Raw genomic sequence first — 25,878 nt, 5'->3', positions numbered from 1 at the left:
AAACAAGTCAGAGCAGGATGTGCTGTTCCAGAGGAACTTTTCAAGGAGCAAATGTGTTGCTCTGATTGAAGGTGGCAAAATTTGAGTATTTTTTCACCTAGACAATAAATTCAGGGCTCTGAATTAGAGTCCTGAATTAGCTAACTTACCAGCTCTGTATTTTTCTTTCTCCTTCAAGGCAGTTGTTCAGGAAAAAATGCTTAATGGTTCTGCGGCCTTTGAGGTGGGGAGCATCCAACTATTCCCTTTGAATAATGTTCTGTCAAATACATATGCTGCCTGTTGGCTCAACCAGTGAGATTTGTCACGCATACGCATGTGAAATGTATTTCAGAGATTTTATCTGTCAGTTTTTAAAACTATTTCCCCTCATTGTACCTTCCTGGCAATTAAGAGTGCCTGATTTCCACGATAGCAATTTCATCTATTGTCTTGAGAATCAGGCGGATGTGACGTCTGCATTTTTATCTTTCCTCTTAAATGAACAAGAGTTCCTGGCTTGTACAAAAACAAGAGATTTCAGACCAAAGTCATTCCAAGTCAGTCTTGACTTCTGAAGCACCAGGGGAACGATGATGTAGGCTAGAGGTGGAAACTGGAGGAGTTTTTTGCTCATGTGCAAGAGGAGTCTGATGCAGAAGAAGGTACATTCATTTCTAATTAAGCCAGTGATAAAACTGTAGATGGTTTTATACTGGCAGATCTTACTGGATTGTATTGTGATTTGTTAGTGGCACCTGGTCCATTAGAATTGGGGGAAACTCCATCTGCAGTTCAGAACAGAGTGGGAGGGGGATGGGGACTGATGGGAAGGGATTTATTCCTTGCCTTTTTTCTCTGCCTGCTTTGTAAAACAAAAGGGTTGACAAAGATCAGTAATATCTGATTCACCACAATAACTGCATGCACTGTGCATGCACCAAAAATACAGTATCGAGTGTGTATTCTGAGAATAATGATGCTTACTGTTTCCTTCACCATTCTTTGTAGTGGTTTTCCCACACAGTTGGTACTTCTGAGCTGTCTTGCAGCCTTATGTCAGTTTGGGATTTGCAGCATTATGAGTTATAGAATAGATCTTTCTTTTCCTGTCTTGTATGAGTCAAACTCAGTGTTTATTTATCTGACTGAGAGTTGGACCTACATAACTAACAGCAATAAGAAGTGTGTGTCTATACCTGATATCTCAATTTGTCTTTGCAAAATGCATTCTAGTCTTTAATTGGATGGTTCCTTTAGGAAAAGGTGTGTCTGGTCTTCTGGCATTAATATTTTAACTTTAGTATATTTAAGCTTCTGTAGTTGCTTATATGATTACTGAAATTAATTCCCTTAGATAGAGCTCCCTGCAGCTTTCATACTTAACAGTTGATGTTTGCCACTGAACCCATGTAGTTCACAATCTGCATGACCCTCCTATCCTATTATTAATTATCATTTTTAAAGGCCTGGTCATCCTGGAGGTAGTTTATAGACATACAGAAAACAAAGACTGATGTTCGGGTGCTAGAACATAGGAGGAGGCAATGCTAAAACTGATTTTGTTGAATGAAAATTTTCACCCTTGGTCTCTAATCTCTGCACGATTTCCTCCCTTTCCTTCTTGCCCCTGATCTCAAGCCTGTTATCACCCTGAAATCAGTGGATTATGTGGTTACAATGGTGTGCCAACAAACCTGCTGGCTGCTATGTTCTTTCTTTCCCTTTGTGGATGTTTGGGCAGAGTGCAAATCTTGTGCTGCAGAGGGGACTTCTACTGGAGCCAGTTTGGCTGAGCCAGTCTGGGGTGCATCTTCACATCAGGCTGGCTGAGAAATAATGTTGTGCGTTGAAGGGCTTTGTGTGCAGAGTGTTAGCTGAGGGGAATTGGGATATGTGTCTATGTTGCGTTGCATTTCCCATGGAGGTAACTGAATTCCATGCTATGAGAAGTGAAAATGCAGGCAAAGAGTAACTGATAACTCTCCTAGATTATCTAGTTAAAGCAGGATGGAGGGCAGCTGAATTATTACAACTGTCTGCATAGATTATGGCTTTCTGAAATGTTGCAGAGCCTCAACAATAATTTTCCTTATAAAGAAAGGATAGAAAGTGATGAGGAGTTATGAAACAGACTATGTCTCAAATGAAGAATATTCTAAGCTGTCTCTCTGATTTTTAACAGATGCTCCTCTTGACAGTGCTGCAAACAAGCCTACTGCTGGGCACTGTAATCACAGGTAAGAAAACAGGTTCGGACTAGAATATATTTTCACTATTTTTTGTGAGATATGAGCCCCCCCCTTCCCCTTTTTGTACTGACTCAGGGATTATTCTCACCATGCTGAAGGCATCAGTAGTCATTCCTTTTGTCTGTTTACCTTGAAACAGGCACTGTATTGAGTCCCAAACATTCTCTGAAGTCAGGAATGTTTGACTGAACAAGATATAGGGCTTTCCTAGTGCCTTATAGGCTTTAGTGGGGTTGTAGGCACGCACAAATGAACACATGGCATTCCTCAAAGCATCAGAACTTATATTACTCATGCAAGGTTTGGGCTGGTGGAAATAAAAAAGAAAAGGCATTTCAGTAATGCATATAATAATAACAAAAAACAACTGTGATCATATGGACTGCCATGCCAAGCTTACCATCTACCTGGAAGCCACCAGGACACCAGTGGGGATAAATTCTAGCAGAGAAATTCCTGAACTGCAAAATGATTGCTTTAAATTGCAGGTTAACATTGTGTTTTGATACTCAGGGTTATCAGGGGCTTCACCTCAGGAGTCATCAGTTGCCCGTTGCAGCCTTTTTGGGAATGATCACATCAAAACGTTTGATGGTTCCTTGTACAATTTTGCTGGGTACTGCAGCTACCTCCTTGCTGGGGACTGTCACGAGCACTCCTTCACCCTCTTAGGTGAGTCTGAACTGGGGTCTATCACTGGAAAAAAAGACAAATAGTTCCCCTTTATCAGATAGGATGGACCACTTCATAAAAAGTGGTCTTGGTTGGGTTTTTTTTTGTTTGTCTGTGGTTTGTATTGGGGTTTTTTGGGCTTGTTTTGGAAAGTGGGATTCCTGGGCTTCTGTTATCCTTTGGTAATGTAGCTCATCCATAAATAAGCTGCTAAGAAGCAGGGATTTTCTTACTACTCCTACTAAAAAGAAGAGCTTTACTAATTTTGTGTTTTTCAGGGAGATGTGGCTGAGTTAAAGCTGAGTCCAGGAATAAGAGCTATACAACCCTTTAGAACAATTTTTTTCTGTATTCTAAACCACACCAGTACGAAAAATCCCACCTTCTAGGACAGAAGGCCTTGGAATTAGCATAGGCCTCTGCAGAGTTATTCTTGGGCACAGAAGTGATGATATATGTACCAAAACTGTATGTAACTTTCATACCAACTGCTTTGGAGATGTTTTTATACTCAGTAGTAACTGGTTTGTGTTGGTCATATTTTAAAATAGGTTTTTACTGGCCAAAAATTGTCTTCCTGAGTCCCAGAACTAAGAGTATTTGGTTGTGTTTCATCTTCTCAGGTGATTACCAGGATGGGGACAAAATTGGTTTCTCTATGTATCTTGGAGAATATTTCAGTCTTCACCTCTCTTTAGATGGAGTTGTGATGCAGGAAGAAAAAAGGTACCTCTAGGAACTATTATTCTAGCAGAAAACAACCTGATGGGTTTTGTGTATCACATGCTGAGAATTTCCTGTTTTTTCTCCACAGGGTTTCCATACCTTTTGCCTCCAATGGTATATTTATAGAGAAGGAGGCAGGTTATTATAAAATATCCAGTGATGAGCATGGCTTTGTGGTGAAGACTGATGCCAGTGGAAACATTCAGATACTCCTTCAAGAAAAGCACTATAATAAGACCTGCGGATTGTGTGGCAATTTTAATAAGTTCCTTGAGGATGACTTCAGAACTCGGGAAGGTAAGGTTACCACTAACTGATTGTATGTTAATGGAGCTCTGCACACTTTTCCTGATTCAACAAAGATGTTGCTGATCCAGCAAAAATGTTTCTACAGAACGTGTCAGATACCTCAAGCTGGTGTGTTGAAAAGCTAAGTCCTTTCATCTTCCATTCTCCTGAAAGGAAATGGCAGTCACATCTCATTCCTGAGAAAAGGCCAGGCATCTGAACGTAGCATGTTTAGAAACCTGGAAACTTTCAAATGCAAAGATAAAGCTACAGGTTAATTCATGTGGAGAGACTGGCTAGAAGAAGACCCAATAAAAAAGCAGTGTGAAATACCCATTGATTCTTTCCCTCTCCAGTTCAGTATTACTGATTTTACATTCATTGTAACAAACTGGAGAGGGCAGGAAAGATTTTATAGCCCATGACTTTGTTATTTCATATCAATTTGATGCAAAGTATGAATCAATTTTTGGGCAACCTTACCAATAGTTTTGCCTGTCAGAATAATGTAAAACTGTGTTAAAAAAGCCCCAAAAACAACAAACAAAAAACCTCACCCTCATTCCTCCCCTGAAATTGCTTGATAAATAACCAACATGTGAAAATTGGTTATTTACCAACTGAGACTCTATTTATCAATTAAGACGCACTGGACTGTAGTGTCTTGACCACATTTCTGCATTTATTTTTATAAATGTGTTAACAGAGCCTGAGAGAGTTATCTGATGGGCTTGTGGCCATTTGGAAAATCTGCACGAGGTCCAGGGAAAGAGGTCAGGGTTCCGTGCCTGGAGCATGAGGTGGTTATTCCTGATGCTTTGCTTCCTGATCATCAGTGTCAAAGTAAACAAGCTGGTGCCAGTTTCAGATTTCTGAAAGAACTGATGATTGGAGGCTCAGATAATCATAGTGAACAAGGATTTTGCTGCGAAGAGTGGCCATCACTGATCTGAAAATGGTTCTGAAGGGAGACAGACATGAGGGCAGCAATCGGAGCGCTAAAGGCATAGTCCAGCAGGACACTCCTGGAGACCCTGCCTGCTGCTCAGGTGGTGGGGGAGTGGCCCTCTCCTCAAACACTCTGCAAGGTCACAGATGTTGTGATGTGTCTGGGATGTTAGGAGCAGGTGGGATTTGTGTTATCTTTATTATCTGCCTCCTGAACCCATCTTGCATGCTGAAAGGAGATTCCACCCTAGCTGGCTGCTGGTCTGGGGGTCTTGGCTTTTGAGCAGCAAGTTTACCTGTTGGGATCTGTACTGTGATTCATATCAGGCATCTGATCATCCCTTCTTGAAGCACTCCTGTCCAAATCCTTTGTTTTCATTATGTTTTTTGACAACATCTGTTTTCAACACATTTCCTGCAAGTCTTAGGCAAAACCAGTGCTTTAGCCAGAGTCCCACCCAGGCTGCATGGAGGGCTTCTGGGTGTTGGGCTCTGATGAGCCCCATGAGGGAGTTGTTTAGTTGTTTCTGCAGAATCTTGGGTGCTTCCAGGAAGAAGAAATGAGCGCAGAAAGGACAGGAGGCAAAACAAAACTCTGCTGTGCAAGAGATGAGGGTAGTCCTGCTGTGTGGTGGGATTGCAGTGCAGATTATGTTGACAGCATCACCCAACTGGTTAAGCCCACTTAACCCCCAGATTATTTTTTAGGATGTTGTGTTGTCCCTTCCACTGCCTTTCCTCTTCTCCCTTCTCAAGTTGTTCAGCAGAAGGAAATGGAGGTGTCAGGTGGGAAAGGTCAGGGGTGTTGGCAGCTGCTCTTCCCTCTACCCATCGCAGTAAGATGTGCTAGGGATATTTCTCCCTCTCCATTTTTCTTCCTGAAGCCTCATCAAATAAGTGAAGTATTTAGGTTGGAAAAGACATTCAGGATTATTGACTCCAACTTTTGAGAGATCACCCCCTTGTCAACTAAACCACAGCACTGAGTGCCCCGTCCGGTCATTTCTTGAGCACTTACAGGGGTGGTGACTCCACCACCCTGCTCAGCAGCCTGTTCCAATGCTTGACAATCCCGTCCATGAAGAAATTCTCCCTGGTGTCCAACCTGAACCTCCCCTGGTAGAGCTTGAGGCCATTTCTTCTCATCCTGTCCCTTGTTCCCTGGGAGCAAGGGAAGAGCCTGACTCCCACCTGGCTGCCCCCTCCTGTCAGGGAGTTGTGCAGAGCCAGAAGGCCCCCCTGAGCCTCCTTTTCTCCAGGCTGAGCCCCTCAGCTGCTCCTCGCATGACTGGCTCTCCAAACCCTTCACTTACTTGAAGTGTGAGTCATTGAATACAGCAAACAAAGAAGCATAATCACATAATGCAAATGTTGCGTAAAAGAACTGCATAAGAGGTATAAATTTACAAGCATTGCAAGAAGGAAAAGAAAAGAAAAGAAAAGAAAAAAGAAAAGAAAAGAAAAGAAAGAAAAGAAAAGAAGAAAAGAGGAAGGAAGGAAGGGAGGGAGGGAGGGAGGGAGGGAAAGGAGAGAAAGGAGAGAAATGAAAAAACAAGTGACCAATATTTTAGGGCCAACAGTTGTCCTGACCTTCAGACATTAGCCTGTGGGTGATGGAGCCCCTGGGGGTAGCTGCCAGCAGGAATCCTGGCATGGATGTCCATCCAGGGCTGGAGAAACACTGCTTCAGAGCAGAACCCAGCTCCTGTTACACACCTGCTAGGGAAAGGCTGCCTTACTGCAAACAAAAGGGAATCTGGCACCTTGCTTCTCCTCAGGCCATCTTGCATTGCTGCTTTAATGTTTATAATATGTGGTAAACTAAAGGGTTGCGTCCTTCTTATTGCTGCATTTCTTTCCTTATTTCAAGTCTTGGCTGCATAGATGACAATTTTGTGTCTTTCATCTCCTTTCCCTGGGAGTTCTTTGCTCTCTTCTGTGGGCCTGATACATGCTACCTTTAAAAGCCCCTAATTTCTAGTTTACAAAAAAGTCTGCAGGTCTTAATACCTCTGCCTTAGCATTCTCAGTGCAGTTTTCATCACAGTTTAGGAAGAGTGGTCTGTATATTCCTTATGTTTGCAGTAAACAGGGAGCTCAATGGAATCTTTATTATCTATATTTGTATATTATTAAATAGTCTATAGTATACTTGGGTAGAATTTCTTTTGATTTCTTTTGGTTTTCAGATACAACCAGGTTTGTATTTCAATATATCCTCTGCATAAGGTCTTGGGAATGCACTAACACTGGCAGTTGATATTCTCATGGGCACCACAATGGGGTTAAAAAAAAAAAAATTAAAACAAATTTTTAAAAAGGGTCGCAAAATTGTTTAGTAGCAGGTACCTATAATAGGAAGCCGGAGATAGTCCTGGAACCAGCAAGGTCATGGGTGGCAAAAGAGGCTGGAGGAAGCATTCCCTCTCTGGGAGGATCCCCCTTCTTAGAAGGATGGAGCAAGAGCAGCAGAGAAGTGGTTTGCATCTCCTGGGAAGTCACAGTCATACTAACTCATTCAGCTTTGCTTTTATGCAAAATTGATGCAAATTTTGGTAAGCGTGGGCCAGGAGATGCTTGTCCTGGGACAGAGGAGCATGTTTCAGGACATCTTACCCAGGAAGACGATGGGCCCAAACAATGATGGTGCATGTTAAGCTTCTTTACATACAAGATTTAGTTTTGGACAGGAGAAAAATCAAAGCTAGCTGGGATCAAGAGTGCTAATGATTTATTCAGTTAGGGAAAGCAGATGGTTTTGTTTGTCTCTCTAATATGTTTTGTGTTTTATTGACAACTTTTAAGTGGTAAGAAGATGTGCAGGCATGCTTTGGCTCCTGCAGATTGTAGCTGACCAGCAGCAACTCCTGCTGTGTTCATGCAGGTGTGAGGGAGGTGGGAGCTGCCTTCTGCAGGCTTTAGTCCGTCCTTGAGCGCAGAGACGTCCTTAGCAGAACAAAATCCGTATCACTGATCATGGCTTTCCTACAATCTGTTTGGAATAAAAATCTATTTGATACAACAGTTTATATTTTTAAAGAGAACTTTCAGCAGACTATCACCTTAACAGCAGTCAATAATGCCCACTTGTTGCTAAAACCCCTCAAACAGCATGTTGCTTCTCCTCTTCTTCATTCCCAGGGACCCTGGTGGGGAACAGTTACGATTTTGCCAACTCCTGGGCTTTGCACAGTGAAAACAAGCACTGCAAGAGAGTGCAGACTCCGAGCAACACCTGCAACATTTCATCTGATATGGCAGAGAAGGTTGGTGCTGCAAGATGGCATTCTGGTTTCAGTCCTCCCCTACCTGAAAGGCAACTTGCCTGCCCTTTGGCAGAAGAACAGAAATCACAGAATATTCTGATTTGGAAGGGACCCACAAAGATCACTGAGTCCAGCTCCTGGCCCTGCACAGGACAGCCCCAAAATCCCACTCTGTGCCTGAGAGCATTGTCCAAATGCTACTGGAGCTCAGGCAGCCTTGGGGCTGTGATCATTCCCTGGAGAGCATTTTCAGTGCCCCAGCACCCCCTGGGGGAAGAACCTTTAATGATATCCAACCTAAACGTGTTATCTATCTATCTAATCTACCTACCTACCTACCTACCTATAACCACCTTCCCCTTTCCCCCACCCCAAACATTAAATAGAAAAACAAAGAAAGCATCAGCTTGTTTGAGGCTGAAGTGTGAATTACTGCCAAAGAAATGATGATGTTACTTGGGAAAGGTGTGTTTCAGTGATTCCTGCAGAATGAAGAATTAGTTAATTCCCTTTCTGATTGTGCCAGCAGGGAAGCATCAGTTCTGAAGCCTCTGTGGGCACTGCCTCCCTCAATGGTATTTGTGAATTTGTTGCAGTTTATATACTTGGGAGTCAGCAGAGGAGAGGGATGCTCCAGCCAGGCTGTTTCTGACAGAGGAGATGTTTTCTGTTGGTGTTCCAAAAGCGCTGTGTCACCAGGCTATTTCCCTTCCCAGGAGGAAGTTCTTTCAGCTATGTGTACACATAGTAGTGCTGATTTAGTGAAGAAACACATAACTGTTTGCCTTGGCCAACTCTGTGACCCCCTTTGCTGCATCAACCTTTTTCTTCTTGTCTTTTATAAGTACAAACATGCTTCTTGTTTCCCTTAGACAGGGTGTGGATGCAGGCAGATGGTCACTAGCTCAGGGAAGAAAGTACCTTTGAATATTTACTGAATATTATGACTGTTGTGGTAAATTGAGCCTTCATCCCTTGAGGGGTTACAACTGATTCCATGTACTTTGTTGTAAATCAGAATGATTTACCAGAGTAATTGAGGCCGAAATGTAGTTGTGAGTTTCTCACTATTCAATTCATGCAGACAGGTATTTGCTAAACTAGACACAAACAGCTTCTCAAGTGTAGTAGCACGTCCTGGAATATATCTGCTCTCCAGCTAACCTGGGTGCTGGTTTCCTAGCTACCTGGAAAAGGCTAACTAAGAGTTGGACAAGTTGCAAAGTTCTGACTCTATACTTCCATTAAGCTTTTGGATGGGGATGCTTCAGATATGTTGTGAAATTCAGTGAAGGATGCTTGTGCTCCTCAGCACTTAAGCCTCACTACCTGCAAAACTGGTTGAGGAATTATGGTAGTGATTTCAGGCTGGAAATCTCCAGCTGATGTTTCTTGCTTGGGCAGAGATGGTGTGTGTGGGGTATGAACAATTTGGATTGTTCTGCCTGGAGAAGAGAAGGCTTTGGGGTCACCTCATTGTGGCCTTTCAGTGCCTGAAGGGAACCTACAAGAAAGATAGAGAGAGACTCTTGACAAGGGCCTGGAGTGACAGGACGAGGGGGAATGGCTTCACACTGACAGAGAGGAGGTTTAGATTGGATATCAGGAAGAAGTTCTTCCCTGTGAGGATTGGGAGGCCCTGGCACAGGTTTCTCAGAGCAGCTGGAGCTGCCCCATCCTTGGCAGTGTCCAAGGCCGGGTTGGATGGGGCTCTGAGCAACCTGCAATAGTGGAAGGTGTCCCTGCCCATGGCAGAGGTGTGGACCTGTGAGATCATTAAGGTCCCTTCCAACCCAAACCATTTTATGATTCTTTAAACCTGGTTACAGCTCTAGAGAAACGGTAGTTCTTGTGACTGGTTGTGGTCCCTGGAATTTAATCTGTTCAGGCAAGTTTAGAACGTGTCAACATTGCAGCTGAGGCTGGGGAGTGGCATGCAGGGTGAAATCCAGTCTGTTGGTCAAGTACAACTAATGTGGATTTTATACAGATGCTATTAAATATTGATGCTTTGTTGATAAAGTTATCTTTCACACAAACTGAATGAAATTATATTCTCTCTAATGTGAGTTCATAAGCTCACAGCATTAAACATTGCCTTAATTTATCCATTGTGCAAGAATAAACACAGCACTATTAACAGAAGGCCAGCCAAATAAGTGCCTGCTGAAGAATGTAGGGCTTTTTAATAGTGTGCTTTGTTTGCTTGCCTCAGCTTCAGGAATGTAAATCTCCTTGGTCTCCCTGCCTCCCTCCCTGCCAGGCAGTCAGCTGTTAGGTGAGGGAAACAAAAGCTCTGCTTCAAGGCACTCCTCCCACCCCAGTGCCCCCACACTGGGTGGGTCTGTGGTTTTCTTTACCCTCTCTGTTTCCCACCTCCCTGTCCAATAGCATCATTGGAGAGATGACTTCTGGCTTCTTTCAGCAGGAATTGTAATGACAGTATGAAGGGAAATGGATTCACACTTGCAGAGAGCAGGTTTAGATTGGATATTAAGAAGAAATTCTTTGCTGTGAGGGTGGTGAGGCCCTGGCAAAAGTTGCCCAGAGAAGCTGTGGCTGCCCATCCATGGCAGTGTTCCAGGCCAAGTTGTATGGAGTTCTGAGCAACCTGGGATAGTGGAAGGTGTCCCTGCCCATGGCAGGGGGGTTGGAATGAGATGATCTTTAAGATCGCTTCTAACCCAAACCATTGTATGATTCTGTGCAGTGGAATCATGATTCTTTAAACCTAAACAGAAAGCCATGCTGTTCCTTTATCTTTAAATCCTAAAAATGTTAAATATTTTTTTGGAAGTTTCTGTCTTGTTGTCTTGTTTGGAAGTTTCTGTCTTCTTTCTGTTTTGTCTCAGAGCTGACACAGCTCTGTGTGTCAGCTGAGAAGTCTTGAACCACCTCACACTCTTATCCCACGGTTGCCAGGGCCTTTCCCTGCCCTCCACCTCTAAAACACACACACACTTAGTGTGATTAGCTGCCTTGCCTCAGGACCAGAGACCATTCCAAACTGGGCAGTGTTGGAGGGAGGAAGAAAGCCTTCCTACCATGCCCTGCCCTCTGCAGCTGATGTTTAGTTACCCAAAAGGAGCCTCACTGTATTGTCTGATCTTTTTTTCACTGGTTTAGGCTGTTCAACAAACTACTGCAATTTAACAGGCTCTAAGATGACCAACAGCATGGGTAACGTGGATCTGAAAGTATGAATGGGTGATCTGGAAAAGGATGGCAACAAGGCAGCTTTGGAAACAAAAATGTGTATGGTTTAAAGCATTGCAATTGATTATGGTGTTCTTATACGTTACCTTTATTTTGTAGATTTCACCTCTAATAGAAATGGTGTGTGGTGGCCAGAGGTCACTGTATTATTCCCTTTTTTCTTCTCTAATTAGGAAATGATACCTCTTGTATGTTAGATGTGAAAATTATTGAAATTAAAATTAATGTAATTTCTGCTTTTGCTGAAATTCAGCTCTTACTGCAGTTGGTAAAAACAGGTCCCCCATTATCCCATGGAATACTTCCATATTAATAAAGAAATAGCATTATTCCCAGATCTGAAAACAAGTAGAAATATTCAGCTTTGGAACATAATTCATCATGGCTGAGGTCAGAGGCAGGTCCAGCAAAGGTCCAGAGGTCCAGCCCTGTCCCTGGATGTGTTCAACGCCAGGTTAGATGGAGCTTGGAGCAACCTGGTCTAGTGAAGGATGTTCCTGCCCATGGCAGGGGATTGGACAAGAGGATCTTTAATGTCCCTTCCAACCCAAATCATTCTATACAATATAATAATATACTACATGGGTGAAAATGAGGCCCAATATATCTAAAATCTCATTTTTCTTCATCAGAATAATCAGCATTCAAGGGAAGTGATTTCTTTCAGTTTTTACCTAGTCTGCTCAAACATACAGCCAGTGTTTGGTGTATTAAACATACCATGGGTTTGGATGCTTTTAATGTGAAAATGTGGGAGGCTAAATCTTTCTCCATGAAATATTTTTTCTGAAAAACTATACCCAGTTAATGACACCAAAATATACCCTTCCTGAGTGTTCTGGAGAATCCATATGTGTATTGCATACCATTGGGTTTAAATTCAAGGGAACAAGAGGGTGTCTTTGATTTCTTCTGTTATTTATTAGGTTCTCTCTTAAATGGTAATTGTTAAGCAGTGGACAAATGCAGTTCATGCAGCAGCAGAAGGAAATGCTACAGAAATGGGAAGAATGTACAAAATTCCACCTCCAGCTCTGTGTGGTGGGCCTGGGACAGAAGGAAGGTCAGCAAGTTTTGTGGTTACTGAGGGTTGCCAGTGCCAGGACCCCGCCAACCTATTTAAAGAAACATTTAAAATAGGACTAGTGCAGAAGGGAAGGGAGAAATTTTACAACCTTCACCTGCATTTCAGATACTGCAGTCAGTCCTGCTAATTTTAATCTTACAGCCACCTGTACCCTAAGCAATGTTTCAGCCTGAGGCTTCACTCTCCAGTCTGGTGGGTTTAAATACTTTGTGTAGAGTAGCTTCCGTGAGCAGGAATGTTACAGCAGTGGCTGAGGGTGCCAAATATCTAATACCCCTGTCCTCTAAACTAAAGAATAAGGACCTCTCTTAGTCCAGCCTGGCCAGTGAGTTTTAAAGAAAGGAAGGAATGAAAATAAAAATGATTTGCAGAATGGTTAGAGTTGGAAGGAGTCATTGAGTCCAATTCCCTGGTTCCAACAGGGCCCTCCTAGGTAAGGCTGCTTAGGTCCTTGTCCACTCACATTTTGAATATCTTCAGGGTGATGGTTACATACCCTGTTTTTGACCACCGTCATGGGGAAATGTTTTGGTTTTGTATCTATTTGGATTTACCCATATTTCAGCTTATTTGTCATGATAATTGAGATATGTCTGAAAGATGGGAAAATTCCAGCTATAACTTTTTGCCTAAAGTCACTGGAAAACCTGATGAAATTTGAATGGCAAGAAAACCTTTACACAGAGAAAAGGAATTGTTTATTGCTTTTCAACATATATCACTTGCTTTCTAGATAATCAGCTGGAGCTCAGCATAGCCTTTAGCTATGCTGTTAGTGAACAAATCCAAGACCAAAGAACTAGAGGAAAAGAAAAATGGGTTAGGTTTTTTGGTGTGTAATCTCCTTTGTTTTTAAAGTCACTTTTCCATCTAAAATGTTCCTTTTAGTGGAATATACAGTCTGAGTTTTGCTGTTTGAGTTGTATTACCTTGAGAAACTTCACTAGCTCAGCCCCTAAACAGGATTGTTGCATATACTGGTTTTCTACTGCACTTGATACCATCTGGATAAAGGCTTTGATCCAGGAGTTGCTGTACTGCTCATCCTCTGAATGGCTCTGAGCTCACTTTTGATTTTATCAGTTTCATCTCCAAGCCCTGCTTTAATAGCTTTCTTGGCTGCTTCTGTTGTTGTTACTTCCACCCTTAGGGCATCTTTTCAGCTCTTCTGTACTTGTGTGAGTCTTAGAGCAGCACCAACCACCATTTATGTAGTTCCTGCTCCCCCCTGCTTCTAGTGTCTTTTTTTTTTTTTCCCATCTGGTTCAACATGGTGGGTGCTGTCTGGGGATCAGAATTATCCGAGGCTGGAGCTGAATTTCTGATTTTCACCATGTCCAGCTCTCATGTTTTAAGTTCCCTGAGTCCTTTCTCAGAAAGCTCAAAACTTCTTTGCACATGTGGTTGTTCCTTAAGTCCTTTGCTAAACTTGGAATACATTCCCAACAGAGTTGACATTTCTGGTTGGTTTATTTTTGTAAGCAAGAAATTCTGTCTAGGCTCAGACATGTACTAGCTTGAGTTGATCACCTGAACAAAACACCCTTTAGACAAAATAAAAAGGTATTTTCTATTCAGCAGTTTTCCTATACAGGCACCATAGCTACCATTCAGAGAAAACATCTTGATTTTTTTATTTTGGGGTTTTCTTTATCTACATTTTTCATCTCCCAGAAAATGAGATGCTTTTTAATTAATATTAATTTTTTATTTTTTTTACACAGCAGCTTGTATGTGCTGTCACCTCAGGTACATGTTAAGTTTTTTAGAAGTAATGAATTGTAACTGTGAACCACTATGAAGAATATGCCCTCCCCTCTAACCACTGAGTATAACACCTAAAAAATACACCATGGTTTACATTTGCTTACATAAAACACTGACAAATAAGTAGAAGAAAGTTATGTTCCAACTCTTTGTTGTGCTGGAGTTGTATCAGAAAACTGTTTTCTCACTTAGCTAAACTCAGTGCCATCCTTTCAGAAAGTTGCGCTGAGGACCTCAGACTCATTGAACTGTGACATAATGTCACAAAAGAGTTTATGTGGGAGCCTCCCCTGGAGAATTTAATTATACTCTACATTTTCCTTAGGTTTTGTTCTACATACAGTTAAGTTTCCGCTCAGGTTTCTGCTGTCTGAAAGAAGAGGTCTCGATACCTTCTCCTATCTCCCTGTGCTGTCCTTCCCTCACACTGGCTCTCACCATGCTGATTTAACTCAGGAGAAGAGCAGAACAAATTGCCTTTCTTCCCTGGGCTATTGTTCTATTTATCTGAGCTAAATTGACCTGTTGAGCTTTGGACAAGCCAGCAGGAGAGATGGGAATGTGTGGCCAGAAGTGGAAAACAAATTTCATTCCTGGGATTTCAGTCAGACTCAATTTTTCCTTCTGGCACCTGCTCTGGCCACTTGTTATCCAAAAGACTGTCTGGTTGTTTTTCTTCCTACCTACCTTAGTTCCCCTCTGTTGCTGTGTGACTTTCCTGGGAATCCAGGCACAATCCAGTTCTTTTCTGGGAAGCCAAAGGAAGTAGAATGCCTCTATCCTTTTGCTGACTGACTGACTGACTGACTGATGTGTTTCTGTGTGAAACATCCCTTATGTGATGCTCCATTTTATAATAATCAGTATATTAATGTATCCATGCATGTAGTGAATAAATGGGTAGAGCTCACTCTTAAATAAGAGCTGTGATGTTGTTAACAACAGTGGTGACGATGTGTTTGGAAAAGTTGAGTTTTCCCATCTTCCTGAGACTACAGGAAGTAATTTTGTCCCCTTTTCTCTCTCTCTGTCCCTTTGCTCCTCACTTCTTGCACAGGGCGTCCTGGAAACCTGCCAGCTGCTGAGCACATCGCTGACCTTCTCCCGGTGCCACCATCGAGTGGATCCTGAGCCGTACATCAGCCTCTGTGAAAGAGACATCTGTGCCTGTCCCCAGGGCGTGGACTGTCACTGCCCTGCCTTCCTAGAGTATGCCAGGAGCTGCGCTCATGAAGGAGTCATTTTGGAGGGGTGGCCTGAAGAGAGCTCGTGCAGTAAGCTGGCAGATTTATTCCTAGGCTGCTCATCCCCAATAGGATTGTGCCTGTCTTGCAGATTTTTGTCCTGCAGCTAAAAGCAGCTGGTGTATTTTAGGAGGTTGGTTCATTTATAGGAAGTGCCTTTGCTCACTTCCCCCTTTCAGCTCTCCATCACCCATCTTTTTCTAGTTCTTGTCCCTAATGCAATATTTTTTGAACAGTTTATAAAGAAGATCCTGAGCTGTTACATGTCCCACCACAGTGTACACAGTCAGTGAAGACTTATTTGATACACAAACATATAGACTAGGATGTTTAGATGCTATTTTACATATGGTTCAGATGTATGACATTTTCCAGCCCGTATTTTAAGTCAGCATCTTTGTGAAATGCACTCTAACGTTTTTGCATAAAGACAGTTGTTTCACCCTTTATTTGCTTGAATCAATTGCCTCGAAATTGAGATGTTGCCTTTTCTAATCTAATTTTTGTCTAGTTTAGTGATCCTGATTGCATCTTGAACTGTTGCCTTTATTAGCCCAATTTTGCTGAGTTCAGAGGTCCTGATTGCATCTGTGCTGAGGTTTTGCAAGAGGGAAGTGCATAGACTGACTGAGATGGATTGTATTTATAGAGGAAAAGTCATGTTTCCACCTACTGCTGAGAACTGTGGTTTAATAGAGAGAATTAAATAAATAATTTTAACAATCGACTAATATAATGTTCTCAGTGCTTTTTCGCATGTTTTTTTGTTATGAGAAAGGACATTTTCCTTGGGATGTTTGTGTAAATTGACTACATGGGGTAAACTGTCTGATTTGTACTGATAACACTTTGTTCTCTGGTAAAGATATTCTGCTATTGGCCACTGAAGAAATCTGTGCCTTCAGACTGTGGTTAGGGCAGCAAGATGCTGCCAGCCACTTGTTCTAGGAATTGTACAGTCTGAGTTCTAGCAGTAATTTATTACCTTTCCATTGGGCCATAAAAGCTCATCTCCTTGTTCAGGGTGTAAGCCAGGTAACCCATTTTTGCTGGGGCTCTTTGTAAGTCTGATTAAAAGCCACAAGTGAAATGAGCCTTTCTATAATCCCAGGAGCTTTGGAGCTCATTTCTAACCCTTGAATTCACGAGCTGCAGTTTGGTTTTTTTCCTCTGAGTCAGGAAAGAGGGAAGTGTCCAACTGCCACAGCAGGAGCTTAATTTTCTATCACCCTTCATCTGTGCTATGGTGCTTTCTCAGGAGATGATGATGATGGAGGTATGGAATACTCTGCTGTGTGGGAAGGGCTCTAGTGCTGGGCACACTGTGCAAGTGTCAGTTGGTGCCCAAGCCCAGGGCACCCAGGGCAAGATCACTCCTTCATTACCCTCCCACCACTTCAGCGGAGGATTGGCTTGGAAAGGGCAGTCTCCAACTTTTTCTTGCCACTTCATGCCCCTGCAGAATTATAGGACATGGCATGTGTAGGCATTGAAGAGAAGGAATGCCTGTAATAATGTGTTTGCATAGTGGCCTGGCCTAGATAATGGCAGCAGTGGAGGTACCAGGCATGGGTGTTATCCTGAACTGGTGGTTCTCTGGAAGAAGGAGTATGGGATTTCAGAGTTTTAACTGTCTCCTGGTTCTCCCTGGAAACACCAAACAGGATAATTTCACAAATGAGTGGAGTAAGTGCATGGCTAAAAGGTGCAAAATAACCACGTCTGTCCAAATTGCTTAGATATTATTGCAAAACTTCTCCCTGGGTTTATTCTTAATGCACTTGGGTTTAGTTATTAAGACTCAATTTATTAAAAAGCAAATTGTCTTTAACCTCTGAGTATTTACTATGCTACCTGACAGATGATATTGCAGCAAATTGAAAATCAAATATTTCTAAAATGTTCTGTTTCTAAAAAAGAAATAATCATTTGGAAGCTGACATGACTTTTTTTGTCTTTTTTTGTCTGTAGTTCAGCCCTTGATAATGAAAGGATTTGTTGGTTTAATAGTTACTGAGGAATTTCATTTCTAATTTCTTTTAATTGTTTCAGGGCCAAGGTGTCCAGTTGGCATGGAATATAAGGAGTGTGTATCCCCATGTGCCAAAACCTGCCAGAGTCTGAATATCAATGAAGTGTGTCATGGACAATGTGTGGATGGCTGCAACTGCCCTGGTAATTTATTTACTGGGTTATTTACAGAGGAAAATTTGGCAGTCAAGCTACTATTTTATTAGAAGAAAGAAAGCTGTGTCTTCCCTTAAATTTTCTTGAAATCAGAAACACTTCTTTTTTTCTGGGACTATGCCCTAGAATAATCCAGTTTCTGTAGCGCCTGTATGCTCACTCCATGAAAGGGCCATTTTTCAGGGCCAACTAAAAAGTAAATGTTTCTGTGAAAATCAGTACCAACTAATATTCCAAGATTGCCTTTATTTCTTGGTGAGAGCCTGCTTGCCTTTGATGTACTCCTGAATTGCTTGGGTTAGAGGCAAATACAGTTAGGGGAAGAAACGGCAGAGAATGCACTGAAGGAATTTCTTGCAGAAAAACAGTACATGGAGAGCTTGCACTGCAAATTCAAAGTTCTTCATGATTTAAGTGAATAATTTAATTTATTATTGAATCTTCCATGCAGGAGATTTGATTGGATTAAAGGGAGCAGCCCAGCTACACCAATTTTCTATTTCTGTCTGTTGTACTTAAAACAACTGCAGGAGGAGACCTTCGTTCCTGGCTCCAAAGCTCCATATGCTTCCACTTCTAGCTGGTTTGGGTTTTTTTTTGTTGTTGTTGTTCACTGGGTGCTTTGTTTGTTTTGAATAGGACTATCTCTGCATTTCAGCCTGTCTGGGCTTTGTAAATGCACACAGGTGTTTAGTGTCGCCTTGTACAAGATGCCAGGTGTGACAGAGGTTTGCAGAGCTTTGCTTTCCAAAACAAGGCAATAATGACAATGTCAGCCTCGTTTGAGGAATTTGGTAGTTTCCCATTCAGTGCCAGTCTCTTCCTTGCTGGAGGTTCAGAAGTGTGGCAGGACCTGCAAAGGTGACAGGTGATGTAACCAGACTCTGGAGATTATTTTGTTGTGAAGGATCCAGCTACTGTATTTGTGAAGGATCCAGCTAATGTATTTGTGCAGTCCTTGAAGTGTTGGAGAAAGCTGAAGGAGCTTAATTAATCCTCCGACTGCACAAGGGCTCTTGCTGTACTTTTCCTTTGGTAGATGCATTGGTCTGTTCAGCATGGGAAAGGTCTAAGGAGAGAGGAACTGAGAGGCGGAGAAGCAGGAACTCCACAGAAAGGGTAAAGGGCATGAGAATAACAATCAGCAGTTCAAAACTTTTACTGGAGTTTGATAGAAAACCAGGAGGATCTGACAGATGACTAGAGGGATTTTTGATGAGGATTCTACCTTCACTTAGCTTCCCTCCAGTGCTCCAAGGGCAAACAGGATCTGAAGTATGTTTGACAAATGTCTTCCTTATTTTTTTATTTTTCCCCTCTGTTAAATGCCCCTCATGGTTACATTAATTGCTGTAAATGGAATTACTCTTGCCAGGAAAAAAACCAGGCATTCTGTTTTCCTTGTGTTCTCTGGAAAGCCACAGCACTCTTAAATGCTCAGATCTTGTTGTGATTCTCTCTCACTGGAAGGATTTTCTCAACAGCCAAGATCTTTCCAGGCAGCTCTATAGGAAGAACAGGAGAAAGGAGACTTATCTGGGTCTTGGGATCAGTGATGACTGCTGCTGCCAGGGAAAGGAGCCAAAATCTCTGCAGGCAATTGGAAGGAGTCACTCAAAGAAAAGGCACAGGGGTGTTCAAGAAAACATATGTTTTGTCACAGCAACTCTTTTGAAAATGGCGGAATATCAACTCTCTCTCAATATAGGGGTTGAATAGAAAGCACTATAAACTAGCAATAGAAGCAAGGACAAATTTCTACCTTAGAATAACCTTGTAACTCCTTTGTGCCTCTGTTTATCCTTAGAGTACAAAGAGCTCTCTCTATAGAACAGGTGTAATATATAATATGTAATATATATATTATATAATATAATATGTAATATATAGCTGTGTAATATAGAAACCTCAGCAGCTGGACTCAAGTTGGGAAGCTGGCCCTTTTGCTTTTTGCCCCTGCAGATGTTCAGAAGTGGCTTCTTTCTCTCAGACTCTGCTAAGAGTCTGAGACTTTCTTAAGTCTTTGCTAGACTTAAATGGTGTCCAAATTTGTTTCTTCATTTCTCACTTTGCCTCATCTTTGATTCTCTTATGACGAATACAAGACCTTCTGTGGGCACCCTTTACTGCAGCCAGTGAAGTTCATGGTTTTTCCAACAGTCAAGTCCCAGGCCAACTTTTATCAACTTTGATTGCGCTCCTTGTGTTTAATTTGTCTATGTCCCAACATGTGTTCTGGACCTGCGGATGTGCTAAGCAAGGAGCTTTTCTGGGAGCACCAGGAATGCTTTGTTCAGCAGGTCTGAGGGAGAGGCAGCACCAGAAGGGAAGCAGACACCTGCCCTTGTGAGGCTTTTTGGCAAGCCTCATTCCTTTTTATTGTTGTCTATGACTAAGTATGGATAATAATGCATATGAACTCTTGGCAAAGTCTATGAAGAACAACAAAATCTAATTGTATTTATGTTTCTGTCCCTGTGTGTGTGATATGGGTGTCTGACTTATCCAGAAGGGCTGCTCCTTGATGGTGACCACTGCATTGAAAGCTCTGACTGCTCCTGCATCCACTCTGGAAAACATTATCCTCCTGGCTTCACCATCTCCCAGGACTGCAACTCATGGTAAACCCTGTGCTGCTCTGGTGTGGTTGCTGTAGATAAGTACTGCACACCGGTCAGTGACTGCTTTGCATTATCTTTCCAGAAATCTCTCTACCTTTAAAAAATTTCCTTTCACTGGCAAAGGGCTTGCTCTCTTACTGGAATTCCTAGCCCCTTCCAAGAAGTGAGCTGTTCACAAAGGCAAAATCAGCTCTGTTTTTAAAGGGAGATTTGATCTGATAGAACAACATGAAGGTCACTCCTTCAAAGAGCAGAGAACTACCTGTTTCCTGTGGATAAGACAGACCAGCAGGTTCCCATGTCTGGATAGTGTCAGCGGTGGTGTCTTTGTTTTGACTTCCTAAGTGTACTTAACCTCTAAACCCCATTTCTTTCCAAGAGGAGTTAGCCTAAGGCACGTCCTTGGAAATTGTTACAGGGCTAATGAGTCTTCCTAGCATGGCCCACAATTTTTCTTTCACTCCTGAGTACCCAACTGGAGGGGAAAAACAGCACTTTAAAGAAAGGAAGAGGAATTAGTCACATATTCCTGATCTGGTTTTGTGTTCAGTGTGGACATATTTGTGCAAGGAGTTTGGACAACTGTTTACTCAGAAGTTTCCAATTGGAGCACAGAAGGAGGAGGACTCAATGAAGGCCATGACATGCAGAAGAAAGGTGGTCTGTGCATCATCCCTGTTAATCAGCAGCTATTCATTACCTGCACCACATGTCCCAGAACACAAGCCATAACAATGACATTAGCATTTTATCTTTTTCCCTGCAGTCCTCTGCAGCTTTGAGCTTGACCACATTGTTCAGCCTTAGTACTCTTGGGAGATGAGTGTATCCTGACAGGCTGGGTTTTTTATTGCTTGTGTTTTGTTACTGCTTCCTATTTTTCAAACTTGATGCTTCTGTGGAGAACGTCATTCCGTTGACTCTGCATTTAACATCCTCAATAATCTGCCTCCCCACAAATGGTTTTCAGGGGCTGGGATAATTAAAGGAATGAGAAGAATATAGTAGCTCTTGAAACAAGGAGTGCAGAAGGGGTTGTGGAAGACGCTGGAGTTGATCACAGCAGGGGAGTTTGATGTAAGAAGAAGTAAAGGGGAATAGATTTGTTTAAGGGCTAGTGAGGCAATTTTCACTGCCTAATAAAGATGGGCTGTGAAGAGGATGGAGTCAAACTCTTCTCAGAGGCAAACAGCAAAACGTTGTGAAGCAATGGACACAAGCTGAAAAGGAAATTCTGTTTTGACACAAAAAAAAATTCTTCTCCCTTCTCCAGTGCTGCACTGGGACAGCTGCTCAGTGAGGCTGTGGGACTTCATCTTGGATATTTCTAAACTCAAATGGGCAAGGTCCTCACCCACCTAATCTAGCTTTGACATTGCTTTCTCTGAGTTGGGGATTGTAGTAAATTATTTTCCTAGAAGTCCCTTCAAACATTTTTACCCCTGTGATTCTGTTGTATTGATAGATATACCTTGAGAACTGCATTGAACTCATTCCACATTAGTGGAATATAGATGAAAATTCCATTAAACACAGAGCTTTGACAGGGAAACCCAGAAATCCTTGAGTTCTGCCACCATACCTATTCATATTATCAGCAGTTGCTGTCATATGATGAGAAGAAGGGATGACTACATTAAGAAATGAAGTTATGGGAGATGGAAGGAATGTTGGGGACTGATCTAACTTCCCTAGGACAGATGACCATTTTCAGTTTTTTGGGAAAAATGTGCAACAGAAGATTTATATTCATGTACTCTTAATTAACTTGCTACTATCTCTTTCCTAGCATTTGTCGACGTGGCATGTGGATCTGCAGCAATGGGGAATGCCCAGGTATGTTGGCTTCACTCTTTTCAGGTTTTCACAAATAAGCCTTGCCTATGTCACTCCCACTCATGCCCCACTTAGGTATTTTTTTTTACTCAAAAAAGCAAATCTTTGTTCTTCCTTGCTCGATCCAGTACAATCCAGTTGGGATCCTACTTTTAAGTTCTTCTCCTGAGACAAGTCAGACATTGCTCTGTGTGGTTTATGTGTAGCAATGAAAAATCCTGTTTGGTGGGAAGGCCGGTTCCTGCTTTGATTACTTAGTTTGCCAGTTATAAGTGTCTGTATGTTCAGAGGATTGGCTTGCAGGTAGAGGGACACTCCTGGCTTTCTTTGACCACGTACAATTTCTCATTGTACCTTATTGACCATGACAATTCCCTCATGGTCATGTTGTGGGTGAAGGAGGCACAGTCCCAGGGAGAAAGTGGCTGCCCTGCCTTCCATGGGTGCTGGCAGATTGGAGAGGCAGCTCTGCAGATGCAGACTGGGGTTATGGCTGGACAGGAAAACAGCAGATTTGCGGGCTTTGGTGGTTTTTTGTTGAGATGAGACTGTGCAACCCTCACAAGTTAGGGAAATCGCAACAATCTTAGGGTGTTCTATCAAAAAAGTCTGTCATTTTTTGGTAACATGAAACTTGCTTAACCCATCAATGGTCCTTTTCCTCCTGCTTTAGAACAAAAGAGCACTTCCCCCAAAGTATCAACACTTAAGGAAGAGGATGGGGGGTGGTGTATGTAAATATTCAAAATGGAGATGACATTTTTAGTGAGCTGTCCCCTATGCTTGTTCATTAAGGATCTCTTCAAGTGCAGAGAATCTCACTGTCTAAAACACAGCTTCAAGGACAGAGCCCAGGCTGATTAATTACATCTTTTAGCTAATGGGCAGCAGCATGATTACAAACAAGAAATAGGTGCTTTTGTAACTTCAGTTTTTCCTTAGGTTCTAGCTTTTAATGTCCTTGCTCTCTGGACTGTGATGAATACTCTGTGGGCCAAATATTTATATCCTTAACTCCAGCCACATTTTCTTCATAGTGATTATAGAAGTGAAGATAAATCTGGTATTGAGGCTTGCAAACAGATGTTGATCTCCAGCTCTGTGCAAGAGGCAATATAGCATTGCAGCCTTTTCCTGAATTGGGAAGCTGTCCCAAATGAGCAGAAGTGGAAAAGAAAAGCAGCTTATTTTTGTACCTTCTGCCAATATATCTAAATCAGTTTTCTACTAGGCTTGTTCAAGACTGAATGTTGTAAACCTGCAGCTGTTGTACATGCGCCTGCTAAAAACTCTATAAACTGTACTGAGGCAGCAAAGCCCCCCAGAGTAGCCAAATTTATATTGTTACCTGTACTGTTTGTCTCTACTTGAAGTAATATTGCAGCATATTTTCATTGTTGGTTAGTTACCACAAACATTTCTAAAATCATATGTCCAGAAAATTTATGTAGTTACTTGTATAAACTTCAGGTAGTTCTGTTTTTCTTTTGATCAACTTTTTTTTTTTTTTGTCAGGAAAGATTGCTTTCATATTGTAGGAGTGAATTGCCCAGCTTTAAAGTTGGTGATAAGGTGAATCCAAAGCTGAAGCTGGCTGGCACTACCAAGAGGCTTTCAAGCTGATATCATAACGGAAATAATTATGAAGGCAGAAGGTTTCAGGAAATTTCATGGGATGCATTATATCAAATGGTGTAGACAGAGGGATCCATAAGTAAAGACTTGGCCACAGAAAAGAAAATTCCCTTTCAGGAGCAGTGCCAAAGGCTGGGACTTGTCTTAGATAGCAGTCCTCAGTTCTCTGTGCCTCAAACTTGTCCTCGTTTCCTTGTTGCAGAGAATGCCCTGAAAATCAAACTCCAAGGGATGACGAATATCCAGGAGATGCTGGACTTCTCTTAGGGTGAATCAGAGCTGTGTAAGGCTGGGAATCCTCAGGATCTGTACTTTAGCATCAGCTGGTTTAAGATAGTAAACACTTAATAATATGCTGAAGAGGGAAAATTCCACAAGAAGTTCATTAGCCAGATCTTCTGTGGGACTTAAAGGCAGCGAAGAGAGAATAACTCATAGAGCTCACCTGCCAGCTTGTAACATTTAACACTTCTCCAACCTTTGGTTGGTGATGGCCAATGTATGCCCAGCACTTGTATTTTGTTCTGGGTGAGGAAGTGGCTGCCCGCCTTATTTGCCATGGGATCATCTGTAAGTGTGATGGTCTTCTCATATGGAAGATTTTCTTTGCAAGCTCTGTGGAGTTGGAGCCTTTCCATGTGTTTGCATGACGCGACACTAAATCCCAGCTGTGGTACTGGGATACTGCCTTCCTGGAAGTGAAAAGCCACAACTTACCAAAACACCTTCAAATGTTGATATGTTTAAATAGCTCCTTTTTCTAGTAGAAAGATGGTCCAGCCAGGCTTTCCCATTATTCTGTGAGGACTTTAGATGTAGCTATTGTAACTATAGAATGATTTTAAACTTTCTGTTAGTTGATATGATGGTTCAGGGTAAAGTCCAACATAAATTTTACCCTTGGAAGGACTCACACAGCCATTATCTTCCAGCTCTTCATTCTCATAAAGTATTTTATACTAAAATAACATTGGCAATACAATATTGGCATTTAAGGCATCCCAAGAAAAGAATATAGGTTTTTCCATAGGCACAAATTTCAGCTCTTGACTGCGGTTTTTTCTGTGTTCCCCAGCTGTTGTTGGTTCCTCTGTGACTACTGGTAATGTCTTACGGAAATAAACAGTGAGATAAGGATCTTGCTGGTGCTTTCTGGTCTGTGTGGAGTTCAGGCCTTGTACAACCTGTTCCACCAGGGCTGCCCTTCCCCCTCAGAGACTTGTGGGGGCTGAGCAGGATTTTGCTTGAATCTGGCACTGGGATGATTAATGGCTTTTTGCTTTTTCTAGGGGAATGCTCTGTCACTGGCCAGTCCCATTTCAAAAGCTTTGACAACAAGTATTTCACCTTCAGTGGGATTTGCCAGTACTTATTTGCCAAGGATTGTGTGGGAAATTCCTTCTCTGTGATCATCGAGACGGTGCAGGTAACAGCAGCCTCAGCTGGTGCCTCTGCGCATGCTCTTGAGAGTGCGGGCGGGGCTGTGGGACTATGACATGAATTGCAGATGCACAGGCCAACAGAAGTAATTTCCCTATGAGATAAATGGTTTAAATAACAGATGCAGTCTTTCTCCTTAGTTAATAAGTGTTTTGCTTCTCCTCACCACCATTCCCAGGCGCCTGCCTGGGGATGGAGACTTATGATGATGTTTGGAGAATGGACCCTCACTCTCTGCCAGCTGAACAAACAAACAGAGACGACGGTGCACTCCTTGCCAGACACCCTGGCTGCTGGTGCTTCCCTAATGCCTGTGGGGAAAGGACATTTCCTTGGACACCAAGCAGGGTGCACTGGCCGAGCAGTGCCTTGCTTTGTTTCCCATTTAGTCAGATTGGCTGGTGATTTTTCTTTGTAGTCAGACAGCAGCTCCCGACTCTTTGCTGCCTCCCCTGATGGATGTGTGAGAGGCAACTGCAGAGAGGCAGGAAAGGGAGCCAGACCGGTGCAGGGAGGGATGGAGATCCTGAAGGGGGATGTCACAGGGAGGTTTACACAGTTGTGAAATAAATCGACCAGTTGTTCTTGGGAAAAAGTGAACAAACCTAGAGTCTGAAAAGGACCCTGAGGCAAGGAGAGGGGAAGAAAGGTGACAGGGACAGTGGAACTGAAGTCAGGGAGAGGTGCAATGGAGACAGAAGATTGACAGGAGGG

General features: G+C 42.4%; 1 protein-coding gene across 2 annotated transcripts in view; it reads left to right on the top strand.

The window, feature by feature from the left end:
• The first annotated feature begins 541 nt into the window (after nt 1–541).
• The window catches only part of VWF (von Willebrand factor), a 116,388-nt gene continuing 91,051 nt past the window's right edge, over nt 542–25,878 (top strand). For both annotated transcript variants that reach the window (XM_054282112.1, XM_054282113.1), the window contains exons 1-11: nt 542–644; nt 2,165–2,219; nt 2,745–2,903; nt 3,527–3,629; nt 3,718–3,926; nt 8,007–8,131; nt 15,259–15,475; nt 17,498–17,620; nt 20,142–20,253; nt 22,043–22,089; nt 25,014–25,150. In XM_054282112.1, the coding sequence (XP_054138087.1) occupies nt 615–644; nt 2,165–2,219; nt 2,745–2,903; nt 3,527–3,629; nt 3,718–3,926; nt 8,007–8,131; nt 15,259–15,475; nt 17,498–17,620; nt 20,142–20,253; nt 22,043–22,089; nt 25,014–25,150 (1,317 nt within the window). In that variant the 5' untranslated portion in view covers nt 542–614. The remainder of the gene's footprint in view (nt 645–2,164; nt 2,220–2,744; nt 2,904–3,526; nt 3,630–3,717; nt 3,927–8,006; nt 8,132–15,258; nt 15,476–17,497; nt 17,621–20,141; nt 20,254–22,042; nt 22,090–25,013; nt 25,151–25,878) is intronic.

Source organism: Melozone crissalis, unplaced genomic scaffold (assembly GCF_028551555.1).
Source record: "Melozone crissalis strain CALT ecotype California unplaced genomic scaffold, PUWL_Pcris_2 ptg000033l_1, whole genome shotgun sequence".
In the NCBI taxonomy this organism is placed as follows: Eukaryota; Metazoa; Chordata; class Aves; order Passeriformes; family Passerellidae; genus Melozone; species Melozone crissalis.
This window is presented reverse-complemented; position numbering and strand designations above follow the sequence as displayed.